This window comes from Vigna radiata, chromosome 8 (assembly GCF_000741045.1).
Source record: "Vigna radiata var. radiata cultivar VC1973A chromosome 8, Vradiata_ver6, whole genome shotgun sequence".
Classification (NCBI taxonomy): Eukaryota; Viridiplantae; Streptophyta; class Magnoliopsida; order Fabales; family Fabaceae; genus Vigna; species Vigna radiata.
The window spans coordinates 7148128-7168542 of record NC_028358.1 but is presented as its reverse complement, the minus strand read 5'-3'; the positions used below and the strand labels follow the sequence as shown (position 1 = coordinate 7168542).

The window sequence follows — 20415 nt, the reverse complement described above, 5'->3', positions numbered from 1 at the left end:
TAATAGTAATTCAAATAAATAAATATATGCTTGATAGTATTCATGTTGTAGAAGCGGACAATAATAGAAGAAAAATCACGAACAAAAGACTTTCTGAAACATGTAGATCACTGTCCTTAAGGATTTATCTGTGGTGTATTGCGTAAGCTTACTAGGATACAACAAGAATTTCTCATAAAAATGTTTGAGGATTTCAGAACTAGCAAGATCTTTAAAAAGAGAATAAAACAAACATGAGAGAATAATGGTTTTTGATGATATGTTTTTGGAGTGAAGGAAATGCTTTATTTATAGAATTGGTGAACAAGGTCCATGATCTAAAATATATGCTAGAAAAATGATTTTTAATGAATTAAAATGTTGGCAACAACACTTATGAGACATTAGGGACAATAGCAACTTCCAACTCAAAATATTTTGCAATATTATATTCAAAACTTATAACAATCCTCCACATATTGCAAAATATATAAAACGAAAGAGAAAAGAATTTATTCTGGGTTTCACAAGATGTAATGCATCAGAACTGGTATAACAAGTTATATGAACTAATCTTAGATCAAGAAACTTAACACACAATGTAGTTGATATAGCAAGCTATATGAACCAAAGACACTTGAGTATGTTAGAGATTTATCAATCACATTACACCCCCACAATCCTTGTTGTTATCGTTGTGGTATGCTTACTAGATCATGCAAGTGCCTAGTATTCATGAGTGCTCTAGAGGTCATGCCAAGATCTCATGCAAGCGGCCCCACTTGAAACTTACATAGGTGATTTCATCAAGTGTACGCTGCAAATCATACACCACCCATAAGGGATATGAAGATCATTAAAAACTTTGATTATTACAAAGTTTAACCTCTCAATAATGCATTCTCTAGCACTTTCACACACCATAGGAATGGACATATTTGATTTAAAATCAAATTAGTGCTATTAGAACTAACAAGTGACCTGTTTTTACCCATATGAACCTTATTCATGGGATCTCCAATCACAAAGGTTGGGTTACCATCACTTGTTTGTTTGTTAGTGGCTTAAGTCACATTTCCCTCGACGTTTCTAAGATCATATTTCTTCCCAAAGGTTTTGTCAGATTCACATAGTCAATGAAAATAGTTTCACTCTTTAGCAGCTGCTTCACCAAATTATTCTCAATTGTATATGTCTATTTTTTTCATTGTAATTCTTCTTTTTAGCTATAGCTATTGCCGATTGGCAATCATAGTGTATTGACACTGATTGGGTTGATTTTATTCCTAGTGGAATGTTTGCTAAGAAGTTTTTCAACCACTCAGTCTCATTACCAGCCATCTCAAGAGATACAATCTCAGATTCCATTGTTGATCTTACAATAATTGTTTGTCTGGTTGATCTCTATGTAATCGCACCACCCCCAAGTGTGAATACATAACCACTAGTGGATTTTGTCTCATCTGAATTAAAGATCCAGTTAGCATCATTGTACCTTTCTAGGACAACGGGAAATCCACTATATTCAATGACATAATCCATCGAACCTCTTAAGTATCTCATAAGTCTGGAAAGTGCACCACAATGTTCTTGATTTGGACATTGAGTGTACCTACTCAGTCTACCTACTGCATAAGCAATATCAGGTCTAAAAAAGTTCATCAAGTGCAGTAAACTCTCAATTATCTGGGCATACTGAGGTTGAGACAATGATTCTTCTTTATTTTTCATTAATTTAGAGTTATAATACTCAAACTTCTTAAGAAGTTTCTCAATATATTGTTCTTGGGATAGTAATATACTATCTCCCTTCCATATGATTCTAACACCTAAAATTACATTGGCTTCACCCATGTCTTTCATTTCAAAATTTAATCCTAGAAACAGTTTAGTTATAGCGACAATTACATCGGATGTACCAAAGATTAACATGTCATCCACATACAAACATATAATGACACAATCACCATTTTCAAATTTAGAGTACACACATTTATCATCATCATTAGGTAAAAAAACCATCACATAGCAATACATTATCAAGTTTTTCATGCAATTGTTTTGGTGCTTGTTTCAACCCATACAAAGATTTTAAAAGTTTACATACCTTAATCTCTTGACCAGGTACAACACACCCTTCAGGTTGAGTCATATAAATTTCCTCCTCCAAATCACCATTCTAAAAGGCAGTTTTAACATCCATTTGGTGTATCACTAGCTTATGGATTGCTGCTAAGGCTAACAATACTCAAATAGAGAAAATCCTAGTCACAAGGGCAAAAGTATCAAAGTAATCTATATTGGGTTTTTGAGTAAAACCTTTTGCTACTAATCTTGCCTTATACTTTTCTATAGATCCATCCAGATGATACTTTTACTTAAAGATCCACTTACAACCAATGGATTTTGCTCCTTTAGACAAATCTACTAAGGTCCAAGTATTATTTTTCTAAATTGATTCAATTTCAGTCTTAATGGCTTTATCCCACTGTTTTGCATCAGGAGCATTAAAGGCTTCTACAAAGCTACTAAGATCATTATCAACTAGATAGGTATATAAATCATTACCAAATGGAGTTTCTTTCCTATGTCTTTTACTTCTTCTTAATTCCTCACACAAGACGTCACTATTATTATTATCTACAGGTTGACACGTCTCACTAACCTTTAAAGGAAAAACATGTTCAAAGAACTCAGTATTTTTCGTCTCTATTATAGAATTGCTTTCAAGTATATCACTTTTAAGAGCTAGAAACCAATAGGCAACACTACGTTCAGCATAGCCTAAGAACATGCAATCAGAGGTTTTAGAGCCTATTTTCCTTTTCTTATGATTGGGTAACATCACCTTAGCTAGGCACCTCCACACTCTTAGTTATTTAAGGTTAGATTGATAACCTCTCCACAACTCATAGGGAGTTTTACTAGCTTTCTTATGAGGTATTCTATTTTGCATTACATCCTTTGAAACCCAGGATAAAAGATTCTTTTCTTTTCTCTCAACTTTCTTTTGCAATAAGTGGGGGATTGTTGTAATAATGTTAGATTATTGCAAAAGAAATGTCGCTCAATGGTAGAATGCCAACATTCAAATTTTTCAATGTCAATTAATTTTGCAACGTTAAAATCATTGATTGGTTTTAATTTCTTTTATTTATTTTATTCTTTCCTAACTCTATAAATAGAGAATTCTTCCCTTATTCCAAAACACACCAAGTTTAGTTTTTCTCATTCTCCTCTCTTTTTAGTTTCGTTCTCTCTTCCTCTTCTAAAAATTATCTTGGGTATAAACTCTATCAGAGTTTTCTTGCTAGTTCTATGATCCTCGAATATTTTTGAGAAGTTCTTGTTAATATTGTTGTAGAAGCTGACAATAATAGAAGAAAAATCATGAACAGAAGACTTCTTAAGGCGTGTAGATCACTGTCTTAAGTACTTATTTGCGGTGTATTGCACAAACCTCCCAAGATACAACAAGAACTTCTCAGATAAGTCTGAGGATCTCAGAGCTAGCAAGATCTCTAAAAAGAGAATAAAACAAACAAGAGAGAAAAGAATGAGAGAATAATGGTTTTTTATGATCTATTTTGAAGTGAAAAAAATGCTCTATTTATAGAGTTGGTGAGCAAGACCCATGATCCAAAATAAATGCTAGAAAAATGATTTTTTTTAATGAATTTAAATGTTGGCAACTACACTTACTATACTTTAATGACACTAACAACTTCCAAATCAAAATATTTTCCAATATTATATTCAAAACTTATAATAATTCAGTGAATAAATTAAATTTATTTATTAATTTACATATATAGATAATGAATATTTGATATTGACTTATAATGTCTATGGAAAATTCTTTAGAAGAAAATAAGTATTTATTTTACCTCACTTAAATATGTTAATTGGTTTATTTGTTATATTTCATTTTGGACACTTATGTTGTGTTGGCATCAAGAGATTTCACTCTTAAGTAAATTTTGCGAGTCAAGAATTGAGTTGACTTGTGTGTTTATTTTAAAAGAAATGCAAAGACTGATTTGAGGTGATTTACGGGATTGATAACTTTTTAATCACTCGCTAATGTGTTATGATTTGAAGAGATTTATAATACCACCTTCAGTGGTTGAAGATGAAGAAGATAGGCGTATTTGGTTACATGGCAACCCTGTTCGTGAGGTCCACTGGTTTTATGAATCAGTAAAAGATAAATCTTTAAAGATATTTATCATGAAATCTAACAACTTTCCCAATTATCCTTTTTGTACTACAAACCATGTTGCAGTTTACTGTGTTAACCAAATTTTTTTCATCTTTCTCTCAATCTCATCTTCTCACATAACATATTTTACCATACTCAATTATGTTACTTCTTCCTTTGTTAAAAATAATTATTTCTAAATTATCATTTCTTTACATTTTAAAAATTAATTTTAATTTTTTTTCTCCTTATAAACATTTTACAATTATATATAATATTAAAAATTATCATTTTATATTATTTTTATAATTATGAACGTTTTGGTAATCTTCAATTATTACTACCGATTAAACAATTTTTTTTTTTTATTTGTCAGTCAAATCTTACACTAATTTTTACAAATTTTATTTCCAAATTCATTTTTACTCAGCTCCAAATCAACTAAAAAAATAATCGATTTATTTCAAATCCCCTCAAATTCATCCACCCACTCTCTCCTAAATCATTTCTCTAAAATAAACACACCCTTAGGGTATGTTTACTTTAAAGGATAGATTTGGAGGAGAGTGAGGAGATGAATTTGAGGAGATTTGAGAGTGAATTGATTGTTGTTTTTTTCCAAGGGATTTGGAGGTGAGTGATAATAGATTTGGAAGTAAAGTTTGTGAAAATTAATGTAGAATTTAACTAATGTAACAGATAAAAGAATATTGTTTAATTGATAGAAATTAAAGATTACAAAAGTAATATAAAATGATAATTGTTAATGTTATATTTAATTGTAAAAAATTTTATAAAGAAAAAAAAAATTAAAATTAATTTTTAAAATGTAAAAAAATTGTAATTTAGTAAATTGAAATAATTTTTTTTAAAGTATAATATTTTTTTAAAAACATGTGGAACCGAATCCATTGCTAGGGAACTGAATACAACACGAAGTTGTATCTCTTGTATGCCCTAGAATCAAACCCATGAGGAGGAAACCGAATACAACATGAAGAGGAAACCAAATACAATATATGAAGTTATATCTCTTCTATGCATTGGAATCGAATCCATGAAGAGGGAACCGAATACACCCATTGATTGTATTACACCACATGAGTGGAATCGAATACTCCTAACACTGAAACCGAATCCATAAGTGAATAAATCCCTTCCTCAATCTCCTTTAACCCTCTTCTTCAGAGAAAAAGTTATGATATTTTACAAAAATTTGAAAGTATGTGTGACATTTTACATTGAATTAGTTCAAGATAAGAAAAATTGTGAATCTCGCAAATCTTCACATATGCTTCTTCGCTTATATATCCTATCCTTTGTAATCTTCCTCAACACTTAATTTATCTCATTTGATCACAACATTAATGTTCTAAGCATATAAATGGGATATTTAGATCTTTGTGAGAGTAATGATTATTCAATCGTATCTAACAGTAATAAATTTAAGTTTTATAATAAAACTAAACATTGGTAATACCAAATGAATGAGGAATGAGTATTTTTTTTAAGTATTTTGTGATAAGTTAACTTGTCGGAGTATCACATTTATACCATATTCTAAAGTTAAATACAGTTGTAAGGGATAAAAAAAAATAGTATTATTTATTTTATGCTTCTTCTAAGTCAAATAATATTATATCTTGTTTTTCAAATATTGAGAAATATTGTTAAAAGCTTATTTTGATTAATATGTTAATATTTTTCATAAAGTTTATTAATACATTTTTAATTTAGTTTTGAATTTATAAAGAGTAGCAAACAAACGAGTAAAAGTATTTAAAACTGAACCATCCATAAAATCAATAAACATTAAAAATGAAAAATTTATTGGTTGTTTTAGATTTATTTTCCAAAATCAAATGATTCGGTCTGATTTGTGGTTTGATGCAAATCTTTAGAAAATTATTAATAAACCAAAACAAAGTATTTAGATTTTTACATTTAAGGCATCTAAAATTAAAAATGTTTTAAAAAGAAAAAATAGAAAATAGAAAATATTTTTAACAGAGACAATTCCTAAAATATATAAGATTTTATCTTTAATAATAATAATAATAATAATAATAATAATAATAATAATAATGTTAGTTGTTTAAAAGTTATTTTTATATAATAAAATAAAAAACAATCTAGCGTTGACTCCTTCTAAAATTTTCTCTCCCACTTTTCCTCTATTCACTCTCCACTCTCTCCTAATTTATGTCAACATTCACAAATAACTTTATTTTTCAGATATCTCATTTTCTCCACTCACTTCATATAAATAAGGGATATATATATATATATATGATAATGATATTTAGACAACATTTTCTTTGACAACATTTTAATATTGATTACGTGTCAATCTGTTATTGTTAAGTAATTTTTGACCAATCACATATTGACACGTAATCGATGTTCAAATGTTGTCAAAAAAATGTTTGTTTACATATCATTATCCATATATATATATATATAACAGCAGATCGAAACAATACCAAGAGAAAATATTTGGAGAGATTTGTATAATAGCCAAACATTTAGAGAAAATGAGAGAGTAAGCTGTAGTATTTTATAGATTAAATAAATCATTCAAAATTATTTATTAGATATTTTAGAAAATAAACATTTTCAATTGACGTACCTTATTCATCATTTCTTTATTTTATAATGTAAATACAAACCTAGTAAAACTAAAATATAATATTTATCTTTTCTTAATTTGCTTATTTGTAAATAAAAGATATCTGTCTTGACGTTTCCACTGACATTAAGTTGGTTAAATTAGTGTAATAAATTCTGCTAAAGATCTGTAACTTACTCTTCCACCTATTCGTCTTATTGAAAACAAATCGACAAACTAACTTATAATTAAAGATCTAACGGTCAACTGGAATTATCAACTTTTGCTATTTATAGTATAGCCATGCAAGCGAAACCGTTCAATCACGTTGATTCAGTTATATGATTCATTAGTGTGAAGCGAGAAAGATAGAACAGAAAGAAGAACAATGTCTGGTGCAAAGGAAGAAACTGATGAGACTATGGGGAATGAGAACGATTGGTACTGTTTTTCATCTTTCATATCTCTCTCTTTACATTAATCACTTCTTTTTTCTTTCATGTTTCCAAGAAAAACACTATGATTCTTTCGAAACAAACCCTTTAATCGGCGGCTTTGCTGTTGTAATTGGTAGGGAACGGGAGCAGCAGAATCTTCTGACTGCACGACAGAGTGTTCTTATGGAGCAGCAGAATATTCTGATGGCGCAACAGAATATTCTGACGGAGCAGCAGAGTGTTCTGATGGCGCAGCATAATATTCTGATGGGACAGCAGAAAATTCTGACGGAGCAACAGAATGCTCTGGCGGCGCAGCAGAAGATTCACACGGAACAACAGAATGTTGCAGATAAGCAGCCTATGGAAATGACGGGGCAGAAGAAGGTTCAAGAACACGCGGAGCAACAACATTCTTCTTCTGCAAATCCTGCAATACAGCAATCTTCGAGTGAAGAAGAGCCTTGGAAAATCAAGAAAGTGCTGCAAGATTTTGATCTGACTTTACGACTTCTGGTGGCACCATCATTGGCAAGAAATTTCATGCTACCTGTGTTGAATGCTACTGATTATGAGATTGAAAAAGGTATTGATGTTGAGATTTGGGATGTGGACACTGACACCAAACACTCTCTATTTTTCACGAAAAAGTCTAATGCTTATATTTTAGTGAACAACTGGATCAATGATTTTGTGTGTAGAAGGTGTCTGCACAAAGGGGATGAGATTGGTCTTCGTTGGAATCCAACCAGAAACTGCTTTGATTTTTCTGTTCTACGTAGGCACCAGTCAGGATAGAAATACTACAAATCATGCAATACTCATAATGCTCAAACATGTTGTCCATTTTTTTCATGTTTCCTATATTACTTTAGTTTTTTGTTCATTTTCTTGTTTAGTTGCTACTTGTTATGGAAGTATGCGAGACTGTGAATAGACAGATATCATGGAAAAGTGTTTCTTGCAGATTTTGTTGACCACATCGATCCTTTTTTTCTTGAGATTTTCCTTGGTTTTTAAAACTTCAAAAGTGACCTCTTCAACTTCTACCTTTAATTTAGTTTAACCTTTTTCAGCATCAAGCAGTTGCAATTATTATTATTATTATTACAGAGGGTCTCCACAAAATATGGGTATCTCTTTGTCTTCTTATAATGTATCAACCTTTACTATATGTTTATCATCACCCATTGGAGAATTTTATCCATTTTATCCATCAGTTAATGGGTCATTCGGCTAGACTTGGTTGACTTGTACGTCCTTATCTTTGAAAGTTAGGATAAGGACTTAATAAGTCCCTAGATCAATTATAACACTTTTCCCATTGAAAATTCTCTATGATAATGGGTATAATGAAACTCTTGTGATCCTTCGTCTTAGAAGATAATGATGTTTAGATAAATGCATTGTATAGTATTTGATGTTTAGATAAATGCATTGTATAGTATTTCTAAATTTAAAATATCCTCAACTCGTGTGTTTGTCAAATATTTAGGTAAATCTAAATCCATTTGGATTAAAGTTGACTTAATCAAAGATTAAATTGAGTTGAATTAAGAAAAAGTTATAATTAAGTTGAACTGGAACAAATGTTGAGTTGAGTTAACATAATTTAAAGTTGAGAAAAATGTTTATCAAACATCAAAACAAGACCACCAAGCTCAAGGTCGACACAAGTTGACTTGAGTTAAAGCTCAAGTCAATCCATCATAAACCAAATATGTAGATAATCAGGATCAAGACTGGCTAAGGGTCGAGAAAGGATGGACTAGGCTTGAACGTCGAGATAAGTTAGGTCAAGATAAGCCAACAAAAACAAAAGGTCAAAACTAAAGACCCAAGCTTGTAGGTCAACATGGGAAGGCCTAGGTAAAGATGAAGACAAATCAGGCTTGGAACAACAATCAAGACAAAGTGGCCTAACCCTAAGGTTGAGATGAGTTGGGTTGAAGGTTGAAACGGGATGACCCAGATTGAAGATTGAGGTGGGTCGGGCTAAGTCAAATGACAACACGAGTAGGCCCGGGTTGATAGTTAAGACAGGCTAGTCGAGCTCAAAGTTTGAGACAAGTTGAGTCAAAGGTTGAGACAAGGTCGACTTAAGGCTAAGACAGGTCAACCTTGGTCGAAGGTCAAAAAAACTTGAGTCAATGTTGAGACAGACTGACTTGATCCAAAGGCCAAGACAGGTTGATTAGTGCCAAAGTTCGAGACAATTCGATTAGTGCCAAAGGTTGAGACAAGTCAACTTAGGCCTGAATCGAGTCAAAAGTTGAGATGGATTGGTCTGGGTTGAAGGTCTACACATGTCGACCTAGGCTTAAGGTCAAGATAGCCTAGCCCGAGTTGAATCTCGAGATGGGTCAGTTAAAGTCAAAGGTCGAGACAAGATGGGCAAACCTAAGATGAAGGTCGAGACAAGGGAGGTTGTGTTGGAGGTCGAGACAAACTAATTTGGACCCGAAGTTCGTGATTGGTATGTGACCAGGGCTGAACAGGATTGAAGGTCGAGTTGAGTCAGTTTGACCCAAGTTGACCCATGCCCAGTTTAGAACCTAGTCATCGTAGTCCAACAATCGAGTCGAATCGTGATGGACTAAACGCCAAGACGAGTTAGCTCTTGCCAAATGTCAATACAAATCATTTGGGAATAAACATCGAGACAAGTCAACTTAACTCAAATGTTGAAATGAGCAACATGAACCGATATTCAAACTAAGTTAATATAAGTTAAAAGTCAAGTCAAATTATTCGAGTTAAAGATTGATTCAAGTTAAAGTTTTGATATTTATATGGATTATTGTTTATATGTCTAATAATATTATAAAATGTAACATTTTATATGATTTTTAACCTCTTAAATTTTTAAGTCAGTAATGTTAATCTTCATTCTTAATTTTTGTTAATTTAAACCAAATATAATAATGAACAAAATATATTTCATAAAAATATGAATTTTAATAATTATAATATTTATATAAAAATTAAATTTTATTTTAATTTGGAGAAATAAAAAATTAATCACATTTTAAAAAATAAAATAAAATAGAATAAAAATAAAAAATAAAAAATCAAATTAAATATAAAATATTGTATTAGAACATAAAACTCTATTTATCATGTGACACAATACTCGATTGATTGATAAGTAAAACATTTTATTAAATAAAAATTAATCATTACTTTTGTTTGAGCTATATCCTTAGTTAGAAAAAAAAATCTTCAAACAATCCTACTCGAGTTTGATGAAACTACTTTAGAACACAAATTTTATTATTAACACTATAATACACTATAATAACAAAATTTACATGATGTATTGAATTGCATGCAGTTTTACATATTTATACTCAAATGAAAAAAAAAAAAAACTATTATATATAAAAAGAAGAGATATATATAATAGTAAAAGAATATTGAAAATATTGTTTGAAATAAAATGTGATAATGGAATTAACAGTGAAAATAGAGAAGCAGGTTCCTTCTTTTGTGGGTCACATGCATCAATGAACCCTTTCCTTCTCTAACCAATCAACCTTTATTCTTTTTCTTTCTTCCCTTCTTCCAAACTTCCTTTTAGGAAACTTCTTCATTAACATCTTTTTTCTTTTCTTTTCATCATTTCTCTTCTAAATGCTTTCTACTCTAAAACTAGTAATGTCACAACTACCACTACAATTATATTTACCAATCATAATATTATGTAAAATCTGAAACCAATTTATGAAAATAATTAAAATTTCATTTAATCAATAAATTTATAAATCTTAATGCTTATATAATGTTTACCTTTTTTATTTTTATCTTAGAATTACATTTCATACCCAATAGTTTTCTAATTTTTTTTTTAATTTTTCAAAAATAATTTACTTATATGAACAAATAATATATTAATGGAAAGTACATATATATTGTAATTGAGTTTTTAATAGTTATTTAAAAATAATTTTTTGTTGGTTTACAACATGCAATTAAAGTTTCATGTTTTTTTTTAAAGAATGTAATATTTTATTGTTATTAAATTATGTAGATAGTTTATGTATACTACCCATCAATTAAAAATCTTCTTGAACATGTTTTAGACAATAATTTGATTTTAAATACAATATTAGTGTAAAGAAAGTATATAATCTTAACCATTATCTTATATAAAATTAAAAATAGTTATTATAAAATAAATAAACTCACTTTAGAAGAATATCAAAAGAATTGAATTTTTCCATAGATATGAGAAAGACTTTTCTTGAAAAAAAAAGACACCTATTTTTTTTCTTACTAATTTATTGTAAGAAATTTCTTCGTACTTGGTTTGAAGAAAACATGACACCCTTCTTTGAAACTTGATTGTTGAATATTCTTTTCTTATTTGATTTGCAAGTAATTTTCTTTTCAAGTGTTCCTCACTTTTGGTCTTCTGTATCCGTTTTTAGCTAAACCTTTTCAACATAAACTAGTTCCTCTTTCTTTGCTTGTGTGGTGGGGTTTATTCTCTTTCTCGATCCATGCCTTTGTTATTCCAACTTTCACCTTTTCTCTCACCAATTTCCCCTCCTCGCACACCTTCGTTTCATCTTTTTTCTTGTGTTTTGTGATTTTTCAATATTTTAAAAAGGAAAAATTGAATTTAATATTCAAAGGTGAGTTTTTTATTCTAGAATTTGTGTTTCACGCAACCACATGCATGTTCTCTTCATGCTTGTCTGATCTGGATTGGATCACTAGGATCTTTGCCATCTGCACTTTTTGTTTGGTACTTGAGGGGTAGTGAGTGGAGTGGTGGGGTTTGTTTGAGTAACACATGATATGAATCCCTGGACTCTTGGGCAATCATATTCATAGGACAAAGCAAAACATAGAAGAAAGGAACAAGGTTAGTGTGCTAGCATCTTTCACCTTCTTTTGAGATATCCTTGATCTAGGACCCCACAAGATGCTTTTCTTTGATTCTTGATTTTCTGTTATGCTTTTATGTTTCTGATGCAAAAGGGGTCTCTTTTAATTTCTGATCTTGATAGGGACCGACCTTTTTCTGCTGCGTTCTGGAGGGGAATTGCGCATAAGGGTCTGTTTCATTTGTTACATCCGACGTTGTGGTGTGAGTGCTGGTTGGTGGTTGGTTGGATTGGGCAAGTGTGAGTGGGGCACCCAATTGCGTAAAGTTTAGATTTTTTTTCATGGTGGCGTGTGTTTATGCTTGTGATTGGTAGTGGGGGTTGGTGGTGGTGTGTTATCCCTTGTGCTGTTGAGGTATGGCGGGGATTGATGCTACAAAGTATGGTCATAGTCCTGTGCACAAGGCCATAATTTCAAAGGATTATGCTGAACTTAGGAAGATTCTTGCCACCCTCCCACGGCTGCGTAATACGGCGGAGATTCACACCGAAGCGGTTTCAATTGCGGAGGAAGAAAAGGCTGATGCCATTTCCACTTTGCTTGACCGGCGAGATGTGCCAAACCGGGATACTCCTCTTCATTTGGCTGTGAAATTTGGGGATGAAGTTGCCACGGAGATGCTTATGGTTGCTGGAGCAGATTGGAGTCTGCAGAATGAGCAGGGGTGGAGTGCTCTTCAAGAAGCTATCTGCAACAGAGAAGAGGGTATTGCCAAGATAATAATTAAGCACTACCAGCCTTTGGCTTGGGCAAAATGGTGCAGAAGGTTGCCTCGATTGGTAGGGACCATGCGAAGAATGAGAGACTTCTACATGGAGATTACTTTCCATTTTGAGAGTTCTGTGATTCCTTTCATCTCAAGGATTGCTCCTTCAGACACCTACAAGATTTGGAAGAGGGGTGCAAATCTAAGGGCAGACATGACTTTGGCTGGTTTTGATGGTTTTAGAATCCAGAGATCAGATCAGAGCATTCTTTTCCTTGGTGATGGTTCAGAGGATGGGAAAGTTCCACCTGGGTCACTCTGCATGATCTCACACAAAGAAAAAGAGGTACTCAATGCCCTAGATGATGCTGGATTTCCAGCAAATGAGGAAGAGGTTCAGCAAGAAGTGGCTGCAATGTCTAAAACAAATATTTTTCGGCCGGGGATCGATGTGACTCAGGCAGTTCTTTTGCCTCAGTTGACTTGGAGGAGGCAGGAGAAAACAGAAATGGTAGGCCCTTGGAAAGCTAAGGTGTATGATATGCACAATGTGGTTGTGAGCATAAAGTCTAGAGGAGTTCCTGGAGCTATGACAGATGATGAGCTCTTCTCATCTTGCAATGAAAATGAAACTGAGAGTGAAGAGTTCAATGATATATTGACTGAGGAGGAAAGAAGGCAATTGGAAGATGCGCTTCGGTTGGATTCGGTGGACATGACCAACGAGAGTGATGAGGTTGTCATTGGACATCGTCACAGCTGCTATGAACATAGAGATATTCCCATTGAAGATGGAAATTGTAACAAGAGTGGAGAAAATAAGCAGGAAAAGAAAGGATGGTTTGGTGGATGGAGGAAAAAGGATTCGAAACCTGAAGCGCCAAAGAAGATTGCTGCACCAAGAAGTTCTCTTTGTGTAGAAGAAAAGGTGAGTGATTTATTAGGGGATTCTCCTTCAAGAAATCAGACTAAGCCAGGAAGGCATTCTGTTGAGATAGCTGTGAAGGGTGATGAGTCCAGGAGGAAAAAAGATGCCAAGGCTTCTTCTGCAAGTTCTGATGGCAGAAGTCGTCAGAAAGATGGAAATCGTGAAAATGAATACAAGAAAGGGTTGCGTCCTATTCTTTGGCTTTCCCCTAACTTTCCACTGAAAACTGAAGAACTCCTGCCATTGCTGGACATTGTTGCAAACAAAGTTAAAGCAATTCGCCGATTAAGAGAACTCCTTACAACTAAGCTTCCAATGGGAACCTTCCCTGTTAAGGTCTGTGCTTGTGTTACTAGAAGTATGAATATTCTAGGCATATGTATGTTGAACTCTTTAATTGCTCTGCTTCCATTTTATTTTCTTCTGTATCACTTACTATGATGAATTAGACTTGCGTATTCTACTTATGCTGTAGTGTGCTGCACATAATTTGTTGGTCTGTAAAGGGTATCAAGTGAAAGTAGTTGCAAAATAGGAGTTAGGAATAGATCTGAGCTAGATACGGATATTGTTGCTCTATTCAATAACCAATATCAAGATAAAGTATATAAATCATTGTATTATCTACATATAGTTCAAGGGGAACCGAACATAATAACCCTTTGCTGAAAAACAGAAAACCCTACAACATGGAGTATGTGATAGTGATTCTGTATGAATTGATAGGTGATAATGATAATAATGTTTGCATCAATGACAGCTTAACTGTCATTGTGTGTCAGTATCATTATTATTGCAAAGTAAAAATGTTTGTGCTAGCTAGTGTATGTTACTTACCAGATAATAATGTTTACACTTTAATATTCATGTCAATGAGCTTACGTTGTAATTTGTTTTTCTTGGTATTAGGTTGGATACAAAAAAAAAAAAAAATTGTACTTTGCATTGTGGTTTGCTGTTTTTAGTCAATAGTAAAGTGTGTTCCAAAGAGTGTCTTAGTGTTTTGCTATTATCTCTTTATTTATGCATACGTACCTTGTTGAGTTATTCTTTTGTCTTAGTTTCTTTATTTTTTCTTTGATGCCTTATCTTTACTTTCGCTTTTTAAGATAAGTTTTTATTCTTATTTGTTTTTAGAAAAATATAACATTATTGTAATTTTTGTCTAAAACCATGATGGCATTTGTATTATTCTTTTTGTAACTTTAATTTTTCACAGATAGCTTGAGGGTTACATACTTTATCTATATCAATGATTAAGATTTCTTTCTTGCAATGAAAAACATTCCCATTTTAAGAGACTGTTTCAGAAAAACCAAAATAAGTTTCACTCGGTGGAAAAGCTCAGAGCTTATTCTCTTAGTAATGCAGAATGTAGTTTTCATGAACCAACTTAAGTATACAGGAACATCAAAGATTGCTCAATGTTCAGAACAAAAACTGAACCATATCTATGGAGCCTCTTTAGGAAAGGGAGATTTAACTTTGTTGTACATCACATGATTACTGTCTTTGTTGGCGTTTTGTTTTCTCTTCACATGTTTTCTTTCCTTTTCTTTGCAAATGATGTTAATCCATTTTCTCTTGCATGATACACAGGTTGCCATCCCTGTGGTTCCTACTATAAGGGTATTGGTTACATTCACAAAGTTTGAAGAACTACAGCCAGTAGAAGAATTCGCGACACCGCCGTCAAGTCCGTCTGCAACCGGCCAAGAGAGCCCTGCAGTGCCACATTTCTCGGCATCATCTTGGTTTCAATGGATAAAGGCTCCTTATCGCTCAAGTACATCTGCTCAAGGATCCAGCAGTAGGATAGAAAATATTCAAGACCCATTTGCAATTCCATCTGACTATACTTGGATCAGTGCTGAAGCAAAGAAAAAGAAGATGCAAGAGAAGAACAAATCAAAGAAAGGAAAAAGTCATAGCTAATTATGCCAGTGTGAGTGACTTTTCATGAGCAAGCTCCAAACTTTGAAGTGAATTTGAAGTTATCTTTCATGTGGGGTGGGATTATCCAAGGAGTAATGAAGGAAACATTGTGATTGATTCATGCAATGATAGCTGCAAAGAATTTGTTGATTGTGTTTCAGAACATGTGGAAAACCATTATTAACTCAGGATAGTTGCAATCACAGCAATCAAACTTTTCATATTCATGATTGCAGTTTAAATTCTCCTTTGTTTGCTTATAATAATTCTTTTCCCTGATTTCATTCATGTAAATAAACTCAACAATTTGCTTATTCGCTTTGATCTTTATCATTTACTTTTTATTCTATTTCAGCATTGTTATTATTAATGAAATTTGGTATCAGTTATCATTGAACTTGGCTTAGGGGCACTTCTTCTTGCACCCCATGTTTTCTTCCTGCACCTTCATAATCTTGGTGAAATTATTTAGTTACTCCTTGTTAAAAAGTTTGAATCTCATGTTGTTTTCTAAGTATAATTCTTAATGCATAATTTGGAAAATAGATTTTACATTCATTATTGATTGTACAATTTAAAAATATAATTTACATTTATATTACATATTGTTTGAAATATAAATTTATATTATTGACCGTATAATTTTGGAATATAATTTTTGTATTGTAGATTATCTTTTAAATTTATATTCGAAATATAATTTATAATGTATAATTCAAAATATCTAATCCAAAATATTTATTTCAAAATATCTATGGAGTGTACAATTCAAAAACATTAATCAAAACACACAAATTTTTGACAGGGGTATAATTAACATTTTAGAAAATATATGGTGCAAGAAGAAAACATGGGATGCACGAAGAGATTCCCCTTGCCTTGATACTATGAAACGACAAAACTGTTATATTGTAAATACTTTCAAAAAAATGGTTTAAACCTTGGGATCATCTTTATATTTATTTGGAATTCATTTCTTAGATAACATGAATTCTTAAATTTATAATTTTATTTACAAAATAACTAAACGTTTTTTTTTTTAATTTGCCTAATAAGATATCATTAGGATTTTAAATTTTATAAGAAAATTTTATTGGAACATGTTAATTGAAGTTTAACAGCATATCTTAAGATTCTTCCTTTTGAGAATAAAGAGAAAATAAAAATACTTGGTTGTTGTAAAATAAAATATTGTAGTAAAGATTATAAAAGTTGTGATTTAATTAGCAAATGAATGGTGGTTAAGTGAGAATTGGGTTGAACTCAATGTTAAGATTAAAGAATTATGGGTCATTGCTTCACCCTATTCCAATGAGCCATCTTCACCATCGAAACCTTCTTCTTCTGAAAATGAAAAATTTAACCCTCAATTTTCTGTGGCTTAATTTGGAGAGTTCAATTTTCATGTTGCTCTAAACTAATATTTTCTATTCTAAGACTTTGTTGTTGGTGTTGTTAGCGTCGTCTCAGCTATATTGATTCTGTTTGTTGTTTTTGATCAAAATCGGAGTTGATTTCATTCACGAGTTTCATAAACCTATCCATGTGAATGGATCTGTTTGAATTTTTGAGTTCGTGTTGATTGAGATGACAGAAATTGTTGATTTCATGGAATCATGTGTTGTGGTTCCAGGATTTTTGTATATATAATAGTGTGAATAGAAAGATCTGCAATGGAAGAAGGCATTGATGTCTCAGCATATGAGCATAGCCCTGTGCACAAGGCCATAGTGTTGAGGGATCATATTGCTCTTGATGAGTTACTTGGGCGTCTCCCAAAACTAGCTAACCCCTTTGATATTAAAACTGAGGCTGCTTCATTAGCGGAGGAAGAAAAGGCTGCAGTGATCTCTGCTACGGTGGATAGAAGGGATGTACCAAACGGTGACACCCCTCTTCACCTGGCTGTGAAAAATGGTGATTTTATTGCAACTGAGATGCTGATGGATGCTGGGGCAAATGGTAGGTTGAAGAACAAGGAAGGATGGACTGCTCTGAGAGCAGCTATCATTCAGAAACAAGATAAAATAGCAATCGTTATGATGAGGTACTATATGAGTGACTATGAGAAAAAGTATGTTAGAAGGTTGCCTAGGTATATAGGGACTATAAGAAGGATGAAGGACTTCTACATGGAGATTACATTCCATTTTGAGAGTTCTGTGATTCCTTTCATATCAAGGATTGCACCTTCAGACACTTACAAGATTTGGAAAAGGGGTGGCAATATGAGGGCAGACATGACTTTGGCTGGCTTTGATGGTTTGAAAATCAAGAGGTCAAATCAGAGCATTCTTTTTTTTGGTGATGGTGATAAAGATGATGATAGAAAATTCCCTGGATCCTTGTTCAAAGTGTCACACAAAGACAAGGAAGTACTAGTGTTTTCACCCAGCATAGCTGCTCCTACTGAGAAAGAGGTTAAGAAGAAATTGAATCAGAAGTATAGGACTGACTCATGTAGGATTGGGATTGATGTGAGTGAGGCACTTCTTGTTCCACAGGTAACATGGAGGAAAAAGGAGAGGAAAGAAATGGTGGGGCCATGGAAAGCCAAGGTTTATGACATGCACAATGTGATTCTCAGTGTGAAATCCAAAAGTGTCCCTGGAGCTCCACCACCTGAGGCCAGACAAAGGAAGAAGAAGGAGAGTGAAAAAATTGATGACATTTTGACAGATGAAGAAAAGAAGCAATTGGAAGCTGCAATTAATTCAACAGATGAAAATGGTAACCGTGTGAAGAAGGAAAAGAAGGAAAAGAAGGAAAAGAAAGAAAAGAAAGAAAAGAAAGAAAAGTCTAGTGGACATAGAGATCACAAGGACAAAACCACAAATGCAAACAATGAGAACTTTACTTCCAAAAATGGTGAAAACCAGTACACAAGAGGGATGATGCCTTCTCTTTGGCTTTCCCAAAACTTTCCACTAACAATTGATGAATTGCTACCTATGCTTGACGTTCTTGCTGAGAAACTTAAAGCAGTTCGTCGGTTAAGAGAACTCCTTACAACAAAACTTCCAAAGGAGTCCTTTCCAGTCAGGGTATGTCCTTTTTGTTCTTTGATGCAGCAGTACTCATAAGGGGAAAATTATCATTACCATTATCTTATGACATCTAACAATGAACATCATGTTCTCATTATAGTACAATTAATTATGTTTTTCAATGATGTTTGAACTTCAATGCTTTTGACATTTTTTATGATCTCTTTTCCTTCTTTGTCATGCTTATCTAATCTTTCCCTTTTTTTATTTCATACTCTACCATGTTATTAACTTTGGAAATGTAGGTAGCCATCCCTGTGGTGTCCACTGTTAGAGTATTGGTGACTTTCACAAAGTTTGAAGAATTACAACAAGAAAATGTAGATGAGTTTGAATCAGCCCCATCAAGTCCTACTGGTGACCAAAAGACCCTAGAAGAGGAAGAAAATTCCTCATCATCATCATCATCATCATCATGGTTTCAGTGGATAAAGGCCCCTTCAAGATCTAATTCATCTAGTTTGGAATCTAGTAGTAGGGTATTTGATGAACAAGATCTGTTTGCTATTCCCTCTGATTATAAATGGTTTACTGAAGAAGAAAAGGCAAAACAGAGAAAAGCTAGGAAAGCTAAAATGGATGGAAGCAATTAGTAACAAAAGTTACAAAGATTTCAAGTAGGAACTTCATATGGTTGAACAAAAATATAGGAAAACTTTTAACCTATAGATGAGATGCTTTCATTTGTAAGAACTGGCCTTATTTTTATGACATCTGATATGGATTATGTGGCAACTGCAAGTGGAGATAAACATAACATAAATTGAACCAAGGCGTAGTAAACGTGAGAGATGCAAAACTTGGAAGTTATTCATCCAAAAAGAGGGAAACAATTAACTCATAGTAACTGCAATATGTGTTTTATATATACTTAGTGAAAACACTATGTTTATTCACTTTTTTATAATAACAAAAAATAATAAAATTACTATTATAAAAATAAATATAAGTTATTTTTACAATTTAATATAAATAAATTTTATTTATTTTGTAAATTATTTTTATTTATTTAATTTAAAAAATTGATTATACTTAAATAAATAAGTTACTTGAGAGGTAAAAGTAAAAAAATAAAGTGGACACAAAAAGGAAAATTATATATATATGGGTTTGTTAACACGTCTGTTCTTCAATTGGTACATTTTAATAATGTGTATCGAATTTTAGTAGAAAAAAGGTTAAAACCACTTTGGAGTCCCCGTTTTCGTTATGTTTTCCCAATTGGGTTCCTGTCTTTTAAAAACTCCCAATTAAGTCCCTTTAAGTGTTAATTTGAAACCAATTAACCATTCCCGTTAAAAATCGTTAACGGTGTTAAACTATTGCAGATGTGTTGGCTGACGTGGTAGACATTCTACTGATTTGCGACATTTGGCATTGTTGAATGAAACGTGTCATCTTTTCCATTCATTAAGATTTGTAATTATATTTATAATTTAGTAATTTGGAGAATCATGAAATCGTGATTGAGCTTAAGTTCTGAAGTGGAGAACCCAGATCGAGGTATTTAGGGTTCTTTTGAGTTGAAGCTTGGGCTGCACTTGAAGAGGGAAGTTCCAAACTACAAGACGCAACAATGTCCATGGCGCATTCTTGTTCCTCTTCAACTTGCAATGACTGTGGAAGGAAGCATATGCGTTCTGTTAGCTCTCGTGGAGATGCATCGCTGATCTGCCATTGT

The 20415-nt window shown here is 32.5% G+C and overlaps 4 protein-coding genes across 4 annotated transcripts in view; 3 read left to right on the top strand and 1 right to left on the bottom strand.

Annotated features, from left to right (window-relative positions):
* The first annotated feature begins 7109 nt into the window (after window positions 1-7109).
* Window positions 7110-8023, top strand: LOC111242263 (putative B3 domain-containing protein At1g78640). The gene is made up of 2 exons (XM_022784766.1): window positions 7110-7229; window positions 7363-8023. The coding sequence occupies exons 1-2, from the start codon at window positions 7177-7179 to the stop codon at window positions 8021-8023; spliced, it is 714 nt and encodes a 237-aa protein (XP_022640487.1). The 5' UTR covers window positions 7110-7176.
* Window positions 8024-11588: 3565 nt separating this feature from the next.
* On the top strand, window positions 11589-16079 carry LOC106772578. Its single transcript, XM_014659077.2, is given in 4 exon segments — window positions 11589-12095; window positions 12241-14088; window positions 15352-15644; window positions 15646-16079. Coding segments are annotated over 3 exon segments (1977 nt in total). The 5' UTR covers window positions 11589-12095; window positions 12241-12474; the 3' UTR covers window positions 15716-16079.
* An 836-nt stretch (window positions 16080-16915) lies between these two features.
* Window positions 16916-19469, top strand: LOC106771358 (ankyrin repeat domain-containing protein 13B). Its single transcript, XM_014657328.2, has 2 exons — window positions 16916-18731; window positions 18980-19469. The coding sequence occupies exons 1-2, from the start codon at window positions 17361-17363 to the stop codon at window positions 19325-19327; spliced, it is 1719 nt and encodes a 572-aa protein (XP_014512814.1). The 5' UTR covers window positions 16916-17360; the 3' UTR covers window positions 19328-19469.
* A 717-nt stretch (window positions 19470-20186) lies between these two features.
* LOC106770158 overlaps window positions 20187-20415 on the bottom strand; it is a 3272-nt gene continuing 3043 nt past the window's right edge. Inside the window, exon 4 of the mRNA XM_014655980.1 lies at window positions 20187-20405. Within this exon, the coding sequence (XP_014511466.1) occupies window positions 20187-20405 (219 nt within the window). The remainder of the gene's footprint in view (window positions 20406-20415) is intronic.